Below are 16,386 nucleotides of genomic sequence, written 5' to 3' on the forward strand. Positions count from 1 at the left end.
GCACTTCAGTATTTGCAGCACATAACAATGGACAAATCATGAGGCATGAAGTGCAATTTGAGAAAACACAACCCTTATGAAGAGTTATTTTTTATTGAGTCAGTCAAAATGATTCAAATAACAGCCCCAAACTCAGAAGTGTGTTAGTGGTTTGATTCAGACTCACTCACGTTGTTCAGAGCCGCTACTGAATTCACAAGTGACTCCCTTCACTGAATCGATTCAAAACAATACTGTAATGTATACTTTAGGGGTTCATATGACAATGTGTAATTAAAGATACATATTTATAGCAGAGTTTTGCTGAAATAAAAAATTATAGCATAAATAAATACATTTTCATACTATTGAAGTCAATGGGGACCAGCAACTGTTTGATTACCGACATGAGAGACAGAATCAAACTGAAACAAATATCTACTTAATACAACTACAAAACTATCTTTGTTTACGCAACTTAAATCATAGTATATATATTAAAACATCTATTCATCATAGCATGCAGCATTCATTTTTGCTTGTAAGAAGCTTTGAACTTGATTAACTGAAGTGCTTCAGAACAACCATGTTTACGGAGTGCTTCTATAATTTGTCAAACAAAAAAAAGTTCATTTGACTCCCTCGTCATCCCTGTAACCTTATTGTTGCTGAATAGCATGCTTCACTTGGAAAAGCATTACCAAGTAAAATGACTTGCGTTTCATGTTGATTTAATAGGACGTTGTGCAGCAATTTACACAGCAGCTAGATTGGCAGGTGTTTAGTGGCAAAGCATGTATTTTAGAATCAGCATTCAGGACCTAAACTATCCATCTAATAAAGCAGCATTAAATCTGAAAGCATCACATGGATTAATTCAATCATTCTCATCAGATGAGACAAAGTGCACCCTTATTCCCCTAACCTGCTGATGAAACATGACCCGCATCAAGCAGGCAAGAAAGACGAGCAATTTTGAAGAAGGCCGCGAGGCTGCGGATGCCATAATGGACACATACGTGTTTGGACGAGGAGAGGAAAGAACCGGACCTATCAATTTCCCACAACTCTCCCCTCAAGTAATTTTGCGGCGAGCTTCGGCACTCTAATTGGTGGACATTTTCAGAAATTAAATTTGACAACAAAAGATAGCCTGCAACGACAGGCCGGCTCCCAGACTCCCTAACCTGAAGTGACGGCACTTTTTATATGCCATCTGCAATTGAAGAAATAATTAGAAGCATTTTGGCTGGTGTTACATTATTTCGACAGGCCATCAATGTTCGCCGAACCCTCCTGCGTCCTCTCGTTTGCAGGTGAAGCTCAATTTGTGCCTGGACCGTTTCATTAAAACACCAGTCACACCGACTCTGCCTTTGTACGGCAGGCAGAGTGCCTTCTGAGTAGGCAAAGCGGTGTCTAAGAGTAAGGCGTTAATCAAGTCTTCCATCCTCAATCCTCGATTCTAAAATTGTGCACCTCCAAAAAGGTCTAAAAAAGAAAGAAAATAAAGCATTTCCCTTTCAGTTCAATCAAGCTGAGATGGAATAATGAGGTGAATACAATTTAAACCAATCTGCGATTTCTGCTTTTTAGAAATAAGCTTTCACATCCTCCTGTTTCCAAAAACAGAACGGCACAGTATGCAGCGGCATGACTTGTTGCTAAGTTACAAGATGCATCTAGAAGAAACCACTAAGTGAATGCTTTGTGCGAGGGCACACACGTGTGCGCGCTTTTTTTCTTGCATGTGCTTCAATGGGAGAGTGATGTGGAATTGCTTTTCTTTAATGAGTGACAGGCAGGAAGTTCTTAAACAAATATGAGAGGAGGAAATGCAGAATGAAAAAGTAGAAATAGAATGAGGGAAGAGAAAAGCTCAGGGGCGGAACACATGAGTAGCACTTGTCCGGTTCTCCAGATTAGGCCAGATGAATCATAAGGACTTACAAACCAGAAGATGCTTCCTCTATACGCTTTTATTCTCTGTCTTTCAAAGCCTATTCACAACAAGTCTGAACGTTAGGGCACAAAAAAATGTGTAATATATATAAAATGTATAATTCATATATAAAACAATATATAAAACTATATACATTAAATATAAATAAATAGTTTACACACAAAAATTCATAATCAATTCATATAATAAATATTACTATATAACATTTATTAATTATAATATTTATTTATATGTAAAAATTATATGTTATAATAAAGCCTGTAATAAAGCACTGAAGCCTTTTTTAATAAAAAATAAATAAAAATTATGGTTAGACAGCTGTTGGGTGACTGGTCAACCCTCTTACGCATTTCTAACACGGTTACCTACATTTCTTTCTGACACATTGAAAACACATTAAACCCTCATTGCAGGAGGGATGGTGAATAAGAGACGGTGTCAGGCCAGGGAAGGGTTCGCAGATACGGGGAGACACTTAAGGGAGTGGGCTGGCACTCTTTAAAAGCAGCCAGACGCGCCTGCAGCTCTCATTCAGCTCAGCAGAATGGCTGATTAATTAACGGGCAGAAAAGCACTCCAGTACTCACACAACCAATACTAAAAGCTTTTCTTTTTCCATCTAGTGATTTCTATTATTATTTTGATGGCGAGGCTGCGCTCCAGGCCTAAAGAAAGCAGGGAAGGAGGAGGTAGAGGGTACATGTGGAGACGAGGAGTTGAAAGAGTCCTAACTGTGTTTTTTATTTGGGAAATCTTTCAGTGAGGTATCTGGGCACAATGGCTGCTGATGGGGGACTTAAGTGGACATTGGTAACCTGTGGAGTAGCTCTTGATGGGTTTGTGCTATATTTTCGACTGACCCAGGCGGGGTTACATTGAGGATTGGAGGACTGTTTGCTTAGGGCAGTGTGGGGGCTATTGTTCCCGAGCACATCCTGGACACGGCATTCATACAGCGAGGTAGAGTGCTGAGTGGAGAGCAGGCAACCTTGTGGACCCCGTCCTCCTCTTATCAAACCGATTGCCCATTTTATCCTCGTATGTGTCTCTCTAAAAGTGTTTTTGGAGATGTGGAAGCAGAGGTTGGCAATCTGCAGCTCTCCATTGGTCCCTAAAGAACTCGGTTGCCCCTGTGCAGATAAGCGAGCCACCTGTCTCCCCCATGCCTACCTCTGGAGGGAACAATGATTATTTTTTAATTGGAGCGGAGCAGAGCTCTGGAGAGTCTGGTTGTTATAGTAACTTTCCACTCTGAGTGCAGTGGGCCTCTCTTCAGGGCTGAAGGAGCAGCTCACTGCGGACCCTTCTTCTCACAACCAATGCCAAATAGCTCCTCGCCCGCTTCTCTCTCGTGAGGAGAACCTCAAGAGCCCCTCACTCTTTTCGCTCACCACATTCCCCACATCTTTCACCTGCCTGCCTCTCCACCTCTCCAGAGCGTTTAGATGAAAGGAGGAATGGAGAGGGGGAAACGAAGGTCTCTGCTATTGGTCGTTGGGATGATAAGAGTTTTATATCTCAGATTTCAACCGTTCGAATCACTTGCATCGGCATGAGTCAGACTACCTTTTATATCATTTGATTAGTAATATTTATGTATTAATTTATTCAAAAACAGTATTATTGTGAAGTATTGTTTCAAATTAAAAGATGAATTTTTATTTTGATTAATTTGGATATTTATGACCGTTTTAGAGCATAAAATCAAACATGTCAGAGTGAGACAACTACTCTGATATAATGAAGAAAAAACTGTTTTGATGTTTTATTATAATTTTTATTTTAAAAAAATCACAAAACTGCTTGTGTCCACAAAATCGAAGTCATTTGGTCTATGCCAATTTATAAAATATAAACTTTTCAAAACCAAATGAAACCAACATGAATACAAAGAGAACATTTCTAAAAGATTGGTGGATGTGGTTTAAACTAGATTTTGTAAAGATTTTGTCCTTTAAAAAAAAAAATCATGCACACTCTTCTGTGTCACTGACCCTTAAACCATACACTGCACAGTTCTTTATTAGGTTACCACTACTGGAGAGTAGCTCAGTTTTATTTACTCACCAAAGCAAGTTTTAATTGCTTTTGGCACTCATTGAGTGTTCATTTTGGACCAAGAAAATACCCAGTAGAGGACTGTAGCTTTAAAAGTTTTCCTGATTTAAAGCTCAGCTTCAAAACGTCTACATCGAGTGTAATTGTGTCTAACAGATTTGCTACAAGTAGGTAGTACTGTGCTCTGGTCTTGCCTTCTGACAGACTAAATCAATTCATAGGTGAAATTTGTGCTTTAATACTGAGAGAAGTGATACAACTTAAGATGTACTACTCAGACATACTTGAATGCAAAGCTCCCTCCACAGTCTGTCTACTCTAGGCCATGTATGGAAACAAAGTTGCAAAAACAGGTCATTAACACTTTCCATATTTGCATATCAAATCACATATCACAGTGAAGTCTCTTTGCATGCAAAGATGTTAGCTAATCATGGCTGAGGTCATTCACATATACAAGTCTCACAGGCGTAGTTCTCACACACACACACACACACACACACACACACACACACACACACACATAAAATATAAACTTTTCAAAACCAAATGAAACCAACATGAATACAAAGAGAACATTTCTAAAAGATTGGTGGATGTGGTTTAAACTAGATTTTGTAAAGATTTTGTCCTTTAAAAAAAAAATCATGCACACCCTTCTGTGTCACTGACCCTTAAACCATACACTGCACAGTTCTTTATTAGGTTACCACTACTGGAGAGTAGCTCAGTTTTATTTACTCACCAAAGCAAGTTTTAATTGCTTTTGGCACTCATTGAGTGTTCATTTTGGACCAAGAAAATACCCAGTAGAGGACTGTAGCTTTAAAAGTTTTCCTGATTTAAAGCTCAGCTTCAAAACGTCTACATCGAGTGTAATTGTGTCTAACAGATTTGCTACAAGTAGGTAGTACTGTGCTCTGGTCTTGCCTTCTGACAGACTAAATCAATTCATAGGTGAAATTTGTGCTTTAATACTGAGAGAAGTGATACAACTTAAGATGTACTACTCAGACATACTTGAATGCAAAGCTCCCTCCACAGTCTGTCTACTCTAGGCCATGTATGGAAACAAAGTTGCAAAAACAGGTCATTAACACTTTCCATATTTGCATATCAAATCACATATCACAGTGAAGTCTCTTTGCATGCAAAGATGTTAGCTAATCATGGCTGAGGTCATTCACATATACAAGTCTCACAGGCGTAGTTCTCACACACACACACACACACACACACACACAAAGCCATCATACTCACCCTCATATCATTCAAAACGCTGACTTTATTTCTACTGTTTATCACTCTCATTCGCAGTATGTAAATATTCGTATAGCACAGTACTACATGATGAGAGTGAGTAACAGTGACTATATTTCCAGTTCTAGGTGAACTAGAAGGGTCGAAAGAGGGTGAAAATTATCATGATAAGTTCTGTGTCTTGTATTAGTGGACATGCTAATTTAAAAAAAAATGTAGATGCAGAGAATCCTGTTGCACTTCCTCACTGACCATACAAGCCACTACACATCGAGAGACATTTTTTATGACAGCAGTGGGCAGCAGGGTGTGTGTTAAACTGTCTGTCGGTCTAAATAACCGAGCCGCTTTAATGACTCTCAGTGGATGCTTTTAAATCATACAACAGAGCAACTCTCCCGTTTAACAAACTCTTCATATGACACGAGAGCATGCTCATGCTGACACCACAGTCACTGACGCCATTCTCATTCACATCATCAATTTACCCATCAGCATGAATTTACTCAAAATACTCCCCTTATGCAGGCCAGAAATGAATATGCAGCAGTATACAAAGCCACACCACCCGGCAGAGTGTGAAAAACTAAAGGTGGGGAAATTAACCAGATTATTAATCAAAAACTGAGATTGTAGGAAACACCTGGCCACAGAGTCAGACAAAGTGTCATACATATGACAAAGATATATCCTTAATGAGCTGCGCTATAGCTGATACACCTTTGTCTCCGTGTGGCAGACATCTTTCCCTTCATACAAATAAATTAGTTTCTTTCAGCCAACTATTGTAACTCACCCCTCATGCTGAGACTTTCCTGTTCCGACTGAAACTCCTTTTGACCCAAATATCCACTCAGAAATTACAACAGAGATGATTGGAACAAGACACTGAGGTATCTATAATGTACAGGAACATGCTAGTTACTTTTGCATTACTTTTTGTATAAGAGAGAAGATTTCACTTGTATTTGTCAGTCAAAACATAAAAAGTCATTTAAGCTATTAATTTAAGGCAAGACACTACAGGCAAAAACATTATTTTATTCATGCACTGGTCAATTTTGAGATTCTTAAAGGGGACATTGAAGGCAAAATTCACTTTTACATGGTGTTTGCAAATAAATGTCTTAGCAGTGTGTGGACACAGCCACACTACAATGATAAAAATCCATTCACTCCTTTTTTTAATCCCCAAAAAAACCTAAACAGTCTCAATTATCAAGCCGTTTCAATTTTGCTCAGGCCCCGCCCACGACCGCCGACAGACTGTCCCGTATTAGCATATTTCAGCCCTCAGCCAGTTGTACGCTGTCTGCTATTGTCTCCGCATGAGTTCTTGATTTAAATTCCAAGGCTAATGCATTACTTCACCATAGGTGGAGGTCAATGAAATATACATTGATATATTTCTGATGCTCAATCAAAAGAAAATAATTGGAGCTGGAGACTAAGCTGATGTGTCCAGCAGAAATAAGAGAATCAATACTAGAGCAGCTCCTCTGGGTTTACAGCTGTGACTCTGTGTCTTAAGGTTATGAGAATTACAAGTCAAGGCGAGGAAGAACTTATTATTAAAGTGTGTTATTAGGCGTTATTGGCTTCTTTACGGTTACCAAGCAACATACTGTATTAATATAGCAGGTGTATCAGGTGTTATACAACAGCGTCAAACATGAGTCACTCAAATTAAACTGATTAGTTTGACCACTTTGTGTCTTAAAAAGTTTTTAAAAAGCACTTATGCCACACATTTCATTTACATGTTATAAATTAGATGAAATGCATTTCATTTGTTAAATACACTGCATTTCAAAAGTTTTGGGTTGACTCTTATGCTCACCAAGACTGCAATTATTTGATCCAAAAATTCAGTAAAAACAGTAATACTGTGAAATATGATTGTAATTTTAAAGAACTGCTTTCTATTTGAATATATTTTAAAATATCATTTATTCCTGTGATGGCAAAGCTGAATTTTCAGCATCATTCCTCCAGACTTCAGTGTCACATGATCCTTCAGAAATCATTCTAATATGCTGACTTGCTGCTTAAGAAACATTTCTTATTATTATCAATGTTAAAAACAGTTGTGCTGTTTAATATTTTTGTGGAAACAGCATTTATTTGAAAAGGAGATCTCTTATAACATTATAAATGTCTTTACTGTCACTTTTTGATCAATTTATTTAATCCTTTCTGAAGTATTAATCTGTTTCAAGAATGACATAAAATATATAAAACCTTACTGACACCAAACTTTTGAACAGAACTGTATTGCATTCCCTGGATTATCAAAAATAACCACATTACAATGTGGTTATTTATTACAAAAGCCTTGTTTTTGTTGCATTTCAAATATAACTCATTACTCACGGCATGATATAAGGTATCATCAATGCCGCCCACCCCTAACTGATCTCGCTATGACACTTATCAGAACTGCCAATGCATCGATCAGACACAGGTTAAACAGATAAGGACTGAGAAAAACATAAAATAACCCTGCACAATTTACACTCTAATCCTTCAGAAATCAATTCAACCCCAAGGAAATCTACTCATAGAAAGTAACACAGGTATAGGCTCATGGGGTTGGCTATAATTCTACCTGACCAACAATATGATTACTATGCTGCAAATGCTCACCTGTGGCAGATATATAGACCTGAAGGCTATACCAGTTGAAAAAAATATTTATATGTATATCATAAACCATACTAAACTGGTAAAAAAAAAAAAAAAAACTCCAAGCCTAGTCAAGCTGGTTTGTTGACTGGTTTTAGCAGGATTTTGGCCAGACTGAGAAACCAGCAGAACATCATAGCCTGGTTTAAGCAAGTTTTTAGCAGGGATTTATGCATATATGCATATTTACCTGCCTGCAGCAGGAGGCGGAAGGCTTCGCTGTTTGTTGACTTTGGCGTACAGGCCGTCCAAAGGGTCTTCTGTGGATGGCTCTCTGCTGTGGGACACTGGGGGTGGGGGTCTCTGTGGGGATGGGCTGCAGTTACCATACCGTGGCTGGGAAGGTGATCCGCGCACCCTGAAGTTGTTAATGCGGGCGTAGTTCGGGTCCAGGCCATCATCCTCCACGTCAGGTGGGGAGAAGTGTTCCCGAACCTGGCGTTCCCTCAATTCCTGGTGCTTGGCCTCAATTCTGTAACACCGAAAAGCTGATGTTAACTTACCCTGGCTTTAATGATTATTGTAATTTGGGTTGTTTCTCTCTCTCTCTTTTTTTAGTCTGGGTGGGGGTGGACAGACTACTGTTCAAAAGTATGGAATATTTAAATGGGTCATATGATGCTTTTTTAAAGACCATTATTTGGTGTATTTGGTGTAACAGAATATGTTGACATGCTTTAATGTTCAAAAAACACATTATTTTTCAAATACTGTACATTTTTGTAGGTCCTCTATGCCCCGCCTCTCTCAAACGCTTCGTTTTCTACAAAGTCCCCTCCTTTGACAAGGGTGGCCCTCTCTCTCTCGCTCTCTCTCTCTCTCTCTCGCGCTCTCTCTCTCTCTCTCTCACTCACACACACACACACACACACACACACACGCACACGGACACGCACACGCGATGCGCAAAACTCCGCATTTGAACAGTCAATAGCAAATACTTAAAATCCTCTCCTAGGTTCACGAAACGGTCGTCCATAAAATGCATTGCTGTTCTGTTGTAAGTGATCTTAAAGATTCCTAAATGCATCTACTTTCGGAAGGCCAAATAAAGTGCTTTTGCTTTTGCCTAGAAACACACAGCGTCTCCCTGACATGCTGCATCAACACTAACTGCGGTTACTGAAACCACGCCTTCTTTCTTTGCGTGAACATTTGGGCGGCATTATGCAAATATTTCCACATAGTGAGGTAGATATGTGGGGGCATGTTAGAACGAGCCGTTTTAGGGGGGCGTGGCAGAGTCTTAACTTTGATAAAGAATATCTCTTTGGTTTTGAGACTTTAGTCTTTGCAACTTCAGGGATCTTATCTATGCACAATCAGCTTGTAACACTCCAAAGAGAAAGGAGAACTTGAAATCGCATCACATGACCCCTTTAAGATTTTTTTATATTTTTGAAATGGGTCTCTTATGCTCACAGTATAAAGCAATATTGTCAAATGTTATTACAATTTAAAACAACTTCTATTTTATTACATTTGAAAATGTAATTTATTCCTGTGATGGCAAAGCTGAATTTTCAGCAGTACTCAAGTCTTCAGTGTCACATGATCCTTCAGAAATGATTCTAATATATTGATAATATTAATATTTCACATTATTACTGTTCTACTGTATTTGTCATCAATTAAGTGCAAGCCCTGGTGAGCAAAAGAGACTTCGTTCAACAACATTATAAATTCGTAATTACTCCAAACATTTGACCGGTAGTTTATGATCCAAAATTTCAAGGGAGCAAACAACACAAGCAATGAGAACGCAACTGCAAGAACTTGAAGCTGAATAGTATTTACAATAAACTGGAAAGGTCAAGAAATACCTTTCGGACACATCCAGCTGATCTTCTCTCTCCCACTTTACTTTTCTGTCTCTCTCAGGAGCTACAACAGGCTCAGTCAATAAAGTCTCTCTCTGAACAAATGCCACTCTGGAGCATATGGAGGAGAACAGCATGGCTCCAGCTCACACTTCACACGCTTCCAAGTCCAAATAAGCCTCGGCAAACACCACACAAAATAATGACTGCAAAAACATCCCTGCATCTCAGCTAAATATATATTTTCTCCTGTCTTCTGATGGAATATACATGAAATGCCGAGAGACAGAGATAGAGAGAGGAAGAGGAACTTAGTGCTGTGTGTCAACTCAGTAATGGACCACAAAAAGCTGTCAGTCCTGGAGAGTGAATGAGATGGAAATGGACAAAAACAAAAATAAATCTAATCCTGTGTTTAATACAATTAATCATCTAAAATCCTGTGTGTCATACATGTTAGTAATGAGCTATATCTTTGTTCCATACGGCAGGTAAAGTTTTTCCCAGATTACATTTGAGTTTCCTTATGAAATCTATTTCATGCTGTTTGGAAATGACTTGGTGCCCTCACAAATGATGACAAAAGCAACAGGCTAAAAGATCTCTCAACTCTATGCTAACTTCACCACTGATTAATTATAAGAGTCTTGTATCATCCTCAAGGGGTTTGTTTTGTGATAATGTCTGAATTTTCTACAGCTGAAGGTATCATGTGCAAAAAAGAGACTATAGAAACTAATGTAGGAAATCAATTGCTTGTCAATTATACAGTTCAGCGGTCATAATTTACTTACATTTATGTATTTCGGCAACAGCTTTAATCCAAATAGTGCATTTAACCATTGAAAATATTTTATCTAATTTTGGTGTTCCCACAGATCTGAGCTTATGCACCTCAGTTTTTGAGTGGGGTGTACAAAAACAAAACAATAAAAAAAAACCTTGTTTACAGATAATTTTGGCAATGTTCACTTAAAAGTGCATGAGCTCAGATTGATGAGGCATAATGCATTAAAGGGGTCATATGATGCTGCTAAAAATAACATTATTTGGTGTAATGCAATGTGTTCACGCGGTTTAAGGTTAAAAAAAACATAATTTTCCACATACTGTACACTATTGTTGCTCCTCTATGCCCCGCCTTTCTGAAACGCGTCGATTTTTTCAAAGCTCATAGTTCTTAAAAGTACGGTGTACTCTGATTGGCCAGCTATCTAGTGCATTGTGATTGGCCGAATACCTCAAGTGTGTTACGGAAAGTTACGCCCCTTACCAAGTTCAGGAAACTTTCCTCCGTAAAAAAACTAACTATTGAGTGAATTATTACTTTTTGAACACTGCAGTTCACAAATATGATGCTCGCTTGTGCAGTTTATTTTAAGTGATGCGCCTTTCCACAGATACATTTTTCATTGATGTAGATATGGTTACTTGGGAGTAGCTGTCCTCTTTTGAGCCCTGAGCTCCCAAATTTCTTTTACTCCTAGAGGGCATTTCTTGCCACTGTTGCATTGTGCTGGCTCAAAGGATCTAGGTCTGACTCCCTACAAAACTGCATTAGAAAAATCTCCATACTTACAGACGCCTACACAGGCAGCAATTTAAGTCATTATAGTCATGATCAAAACACAAAGGCTGTTCCAAGAGGTCGGCAGCAATCCCATAATGCAATGTGACAATGCATTAATATTATTAATTCAAAGAATCAATAAAATAGGAATTAAATCTAATTTAAAAAAAGCATTATTTTACCTAATACATGTGTACTATATACACATGTTGCTGCAAATGTACAGTATGGTGTTTGAAATCAGTCACTTATGAGGTTCCATCTCAGTTAGGATGCTGCCTATGCAGGCAGTAGAAAGCCTGGCAGCTCACTAGGTTTTGATAGTGATTCACTGTGGTGTGATGGTGTGATGACATCAATCCCACCTTTCTCTCTCTTCCTTCATCCTCTCCAACTCTTCCTCACTCAGAATTTCTGACATCTGCTTCTGCGCATTCATTTTTGTCTCCGTCTTGCTCTTCTCTTCTTTTTTCTTTCCAAATCTGAGAGAAAGAGAGAGGGGCATAGAAAGACATCACTGAGTGATCACAATTTGCAAATGACGTTTATCTAGGAAAACAGGCTGAGTGAATGTCTAGTGTGTGTGTGTGTACACTCTGGGGAGTCCCTTAATCGCTGTAGGGGCCAGAGCGTGTCAGTAGAGATGTACTGTTAACATGCATCATTTCTGCACCAGTGATTGACTCCTGCACCCGTCTCCATTTTCTTGGCTCATAGAAGGTCATTTCTCATGTGTGCCTGTGTTTCAAACCCACTGCCGCCCAGCCGAGCATCACAGCACACAGCTTCAGCGCAGTGTATCAATGTCAGAGCGAGCAGAGGCCATGGCCTCCAGCTACACATGCACAAACACACACTGGGACTCCTCTACGTACATATACACACTGTCAGTGGAAATCACACCAGTGTCCTTTAGCAACTTGCATTCAGTGCACACTCAAACACAGGGACGGGAGCTGATCTAGATTATCTTCACATGAAACTCACCCATCTGCACACAATGATCATGATGTGAGCATGTCTCTCATATACTGTGAGGGAGAACATGAGCTGCACGGTGTCCTACACAGCACTGCAGGTGGAACTTATACACACCATGATATCACTTAAACATAATCACAGGCTTGCAGCTACTGAGAAAAACAAAAAACAAAAAAACATAATAAAAAAAGATTCAGCATGCAAGACATTTCATATATTGTGGGCAATCTAAAAAAAGAGACATGAATGAATGAATAATGACTGGAAGGCACAAATTAATGATGAATGAACGCATTAACAAACAAAAAGTATAATTAAAAGAACAAATGAAACAAAAGGACAAACAAACAAACAAGAAGGAACCACTGAACAAGTAAACTAAACATTTAAATTACAGAACGAATAAAAAAAGCAATTAAAAGAACTACCTAAATATCTAACTAATTTCAAAATGAATCAGGAAACCAAAGAACAATCAAATTAGCAAACAAATGAATAACAGATGTATCTCATGTATGAATGAATGAGGAATCAATGAACAAACAAACACATGAAGCATCAACAAATGAATAAAAGGAACCAATAAACAAATTAAAGACAAAATGGATCTGAAGGAAATATTTAAGAAATATAAACAGTTAAGAAAACAATGAATGAGCATATGAACAAGCAAATTAATGAATGAACTACTTAACTAACTAACAAATTAAGGAAACATCAAATGAATCAAGAAACCAAAGAAAAAATCAAACCAGCAAACAAATAAATGACACAATGAACTAATGAAGTAAAGACTGACTGAATACCTGACGGACTGAATGAAAACAATGAATGAATAAACAAACAAAGGTAATCAATGAATTAATAAAATAAACCAATAAACAAATTAACAAACAAAATCAATATGATTAATTAAAAAATTATTGAAAATGATTAAACAAACAAACAAACAAAAACCCAATGAACAAGCATATGAACAAAATACTTAACCAACCAACCAACAATAAATCAATCAAAAAAACAAAGAACTATATAAAAAAAAATACTAAAACGAATGAATGAACGACTGAACGAATAACCAAACCAATGAATACAAGAACAAACAAACAAACAAGGTTTCAAAGGAATGAATTAAGGGACCAAAAAATTAAACAATGAATACATGAAACCAATAAATGAACAGATAATTTAGGGAACCAATGAATTAACAAATAAATGGCTAAATAAATAAAAGAATGAATGAATTGATTATAAATGAGCAAATGGAGATTACAGCGCATAAAGCCTCTTTCATTTGTCTTGGGTGTGTATATATCTTTCTCTGCAGAACCTTTGATACATCTAACGTAATGCCTTCAAAAACTAGAGTTTAACACTAACACAGAAGGACTGTGTTCAGATGCTGTGGGAAACTCCAGAGGGGACAAAAGAGAGTGAATAAGGAGTAGCAAAATTTAAAGGTGATTCACACTTGCCTGCAGCTCAGTCATCGAGGCCTCATCTAAGTCAACAAATTTGTCCACAATATTTCCTCTCTTCCCTCAGCGCTCGAGCAGGGCGGATGATTCACTGCCCGTCAGAGCTCCAGTCTTTCCTCTTGTTTCCAAACAAAGTCCAACGAACAAACGCTATGTTGCCAAGTTGCTCATTGACATTGCCAGGAGGAGAAGACAGTTTTCCCAGACAAACTGGGAAAGTGTTAAGATATCTGTATGAGGAATATGGAGTCAGAATGACCAGTGAACCTGTGGTTAAATACAGGCCAAATGAACTTTCTGCCACCCTAACAAAAGACTTGGGAATTTTGAGAACATTTACTGGATATGATTATTTCTTACTGGCCAAGAAACTGTATTATGCACTATGAAAATATTAAGATTTTGAGAATTATTTATGAACAGAAATTTACCCTGCTCATGTTTCATGAATGAGGCCCAATGATAATTTAGTTGGCCAATCATATTGCTTTAATTTGATTCGCTTACATCACCTACGTCAGATGAGAAGAGACCAAAATATAAAACACAAACACACACAGCTCTCAGAGGAAGGCTGAGCTGAGAAATCCTACAGTAAGTCATATAACTCTTAGTGACCCCAGACTTGTGAGACAGAAGGAAACATCCTCACACAGACACATTTAGTTCTTCAGTGTAATCGGTGCTGACTAATGCAGCTTAAGTGCAGACCAGATTTTCCCTTCTCCACTCAAACATACAATAACTCACACGCATCGCTTATACACTCCCTCACTTTCCTACAGATTCACATGCACACAACATGTCTGGAATGAAACGAAAATGAAAACATACCACAAGGCACGTCATAATACACAATTTATGTTTAGCAGAGCTAGAAAGCAGCTAACTGAATTTCTCTTCTAAACTGTCCTCTTCCTCATACATAGTTTTGGAGATTCATTCTAGTGAACTGATACAAAAAGTCAGATTCATTCTAGTAAATGGATTTAAAATAACAGATTCGTTCTATTGAACTGATTTAAAATGGCAGATTTATTTTAGAACAAATTCAAATAGTCAGATTCGTTCTAGTGAACTGATTCAAAAATCAGATTCATTTGAGTGAAATGATTCAAAACTCAGATTCATTCAAGTAAACTATTTAAATGACCGGTTTATTTTAGTGAACAAATTTAAATAGTCAGACTCATTCTAGTAACTGTAATTTAACCATGCTAATATAGTTTGCAAAGCTACTGTTTTAAAAGAACATCTCTGCTCTGATATCCAGCCCATGCCTTAAAGTTTACAGTTTATACTGCAATTTATTCAGTCAAAACAGGAAGAAACCAACTGTATTCAAAGCCTGAGGTACTTGAGTGTATACCAGTAAAGAAACCTTGTAAACACAAGCATGCATTATGCTAAATGTGAATGAACAGATGAGAAAGGACAAGCATCCCACTGTTTCTCTCTTAGGATCGCGCACCCTTCCTGTATGTCCTCTGGCTGTGTATTTGTGTGTGGATGCATCACTCTCATAACTTAATTACTGTATTTATCTTATTAGACTGCAGCTATTTAATGTTAGTGCTTTGGCATGCACTTCCTGCACATCCATTCTGCTGCCTCATTAAGATCAGGCCCTATGAGACCTAAACACAAAAACTCACACTCACATTAACACATAACATGCTGCTAATGCATTCTGACACAGCATTTATCAATACAATGAAAAAAAAATCTTGAGCAAAATGACTACGAACACTCCAAAATTGACAACTGTTTGCATGAGTCCATGAGATTTCAGCAGAGTTGAGCAAATCAAAGATTTTATTAATATCATAAAATAATGTGTTTGATATCCAGACACATATATTATGAAGTAAATATGTTTGCATACACTGACATGCATAGTTATTTAATTATTAAACCATTTCAAGAATATGAATGGACCAGGGGTGTGCTGTCTTAGGCTGACACCAGATGATTTTCCCCAAGTGTAAGTGGATTCACCAGAGACAAACGTGTCTTTTAACAGGATCTGCGACTCTAAGCTAAAAGGGCACAGCGGCCGCTATCAAAGGAGGAGCCCCGCTGAGCCCAAACCAGCACATGGGTAAATAAAGGCAATAATTAGGCTGTCATAAGAGACCCTGCCACTAGCTTCAGCTGTTCAGAGATGCTTCAGACACAGCCTGTCAGTTAACCAGGCACAGTACTTAGAGGGGGAGTGGTTACAGTACAAGTGAAAGACAGTTGTGGCATACCAAATTACTACTAACAATTATGAAGTCACACGGGAAAATGTGGATTTATTCCCTCTTAATTCTAATCTTCAAAATGTAATTCATGCAGTTTGTAAATTCACTATTAAATAAATGAACTGACAAATATGATGTAACAACAATTCTGATGATGCAAATACATTACAATACACATTTTTAAAAGTAACTTATTCGTGTATGCCTAAGGTTGAAAATAAATGATGTATATAGTGAATGCCCCAATGAATGGTTTTATTTTTACGATTTAGTTTTAATCCAAATGATGCGTGCTAAGTGAGGGAACATCAAAGATCACAACAGAATTGCGCGCACGCGCTCTCGC

The 16,386-nt window shown here is 37.9% G+C and overlaps 1 protein-coding gene across 1 annotated transcript in view; it reads right to left on the reverse strand.

The window, feature by feature from the left end:
- Window positions 1-16,386, reverse strand: part of pard3bb (par-3 family cell polarity regulator beta b) — a gene marked incomplete at its 5' end in the record, with an annotated part of 318,014 nt that overhangs the window by 57,002 nt on the left and 244,626 nt on the right. Inside the window, 2 exons of the mRNA XM_016282603.1 lie at window positions 8,136-8,417; window positions 11,701-11,817. Of these exons, the coding sequence (XP_016138089.1) occupies window positions 8,136-8,417; window positions 11,701-11,817 (399 nt within the window). The remainder of the gene's footprint in view (window positions 1-8,135; window positions 8,418-11,700; window positions 11,818-16,386) is intronic.

Source organism: Sinocyclocheilus grahami, unplaced genomic scaffold (genome assembly GCF_001515645.1).
Source record: "Sinocyclocheilus grahami isolate Dianchi unplaced genomic scaffold, SAMN03320097.WGS_v1.1 scaffold162.1, whole genome shotgun sequence".
Taxonomy (NCBI): Eukaryota; Metazoa; Chordata; class Actinopteri; order Cypriniformes; family Cyprinidae; genus Sinocyclocheilus; species Sinocyclocheilus grahami.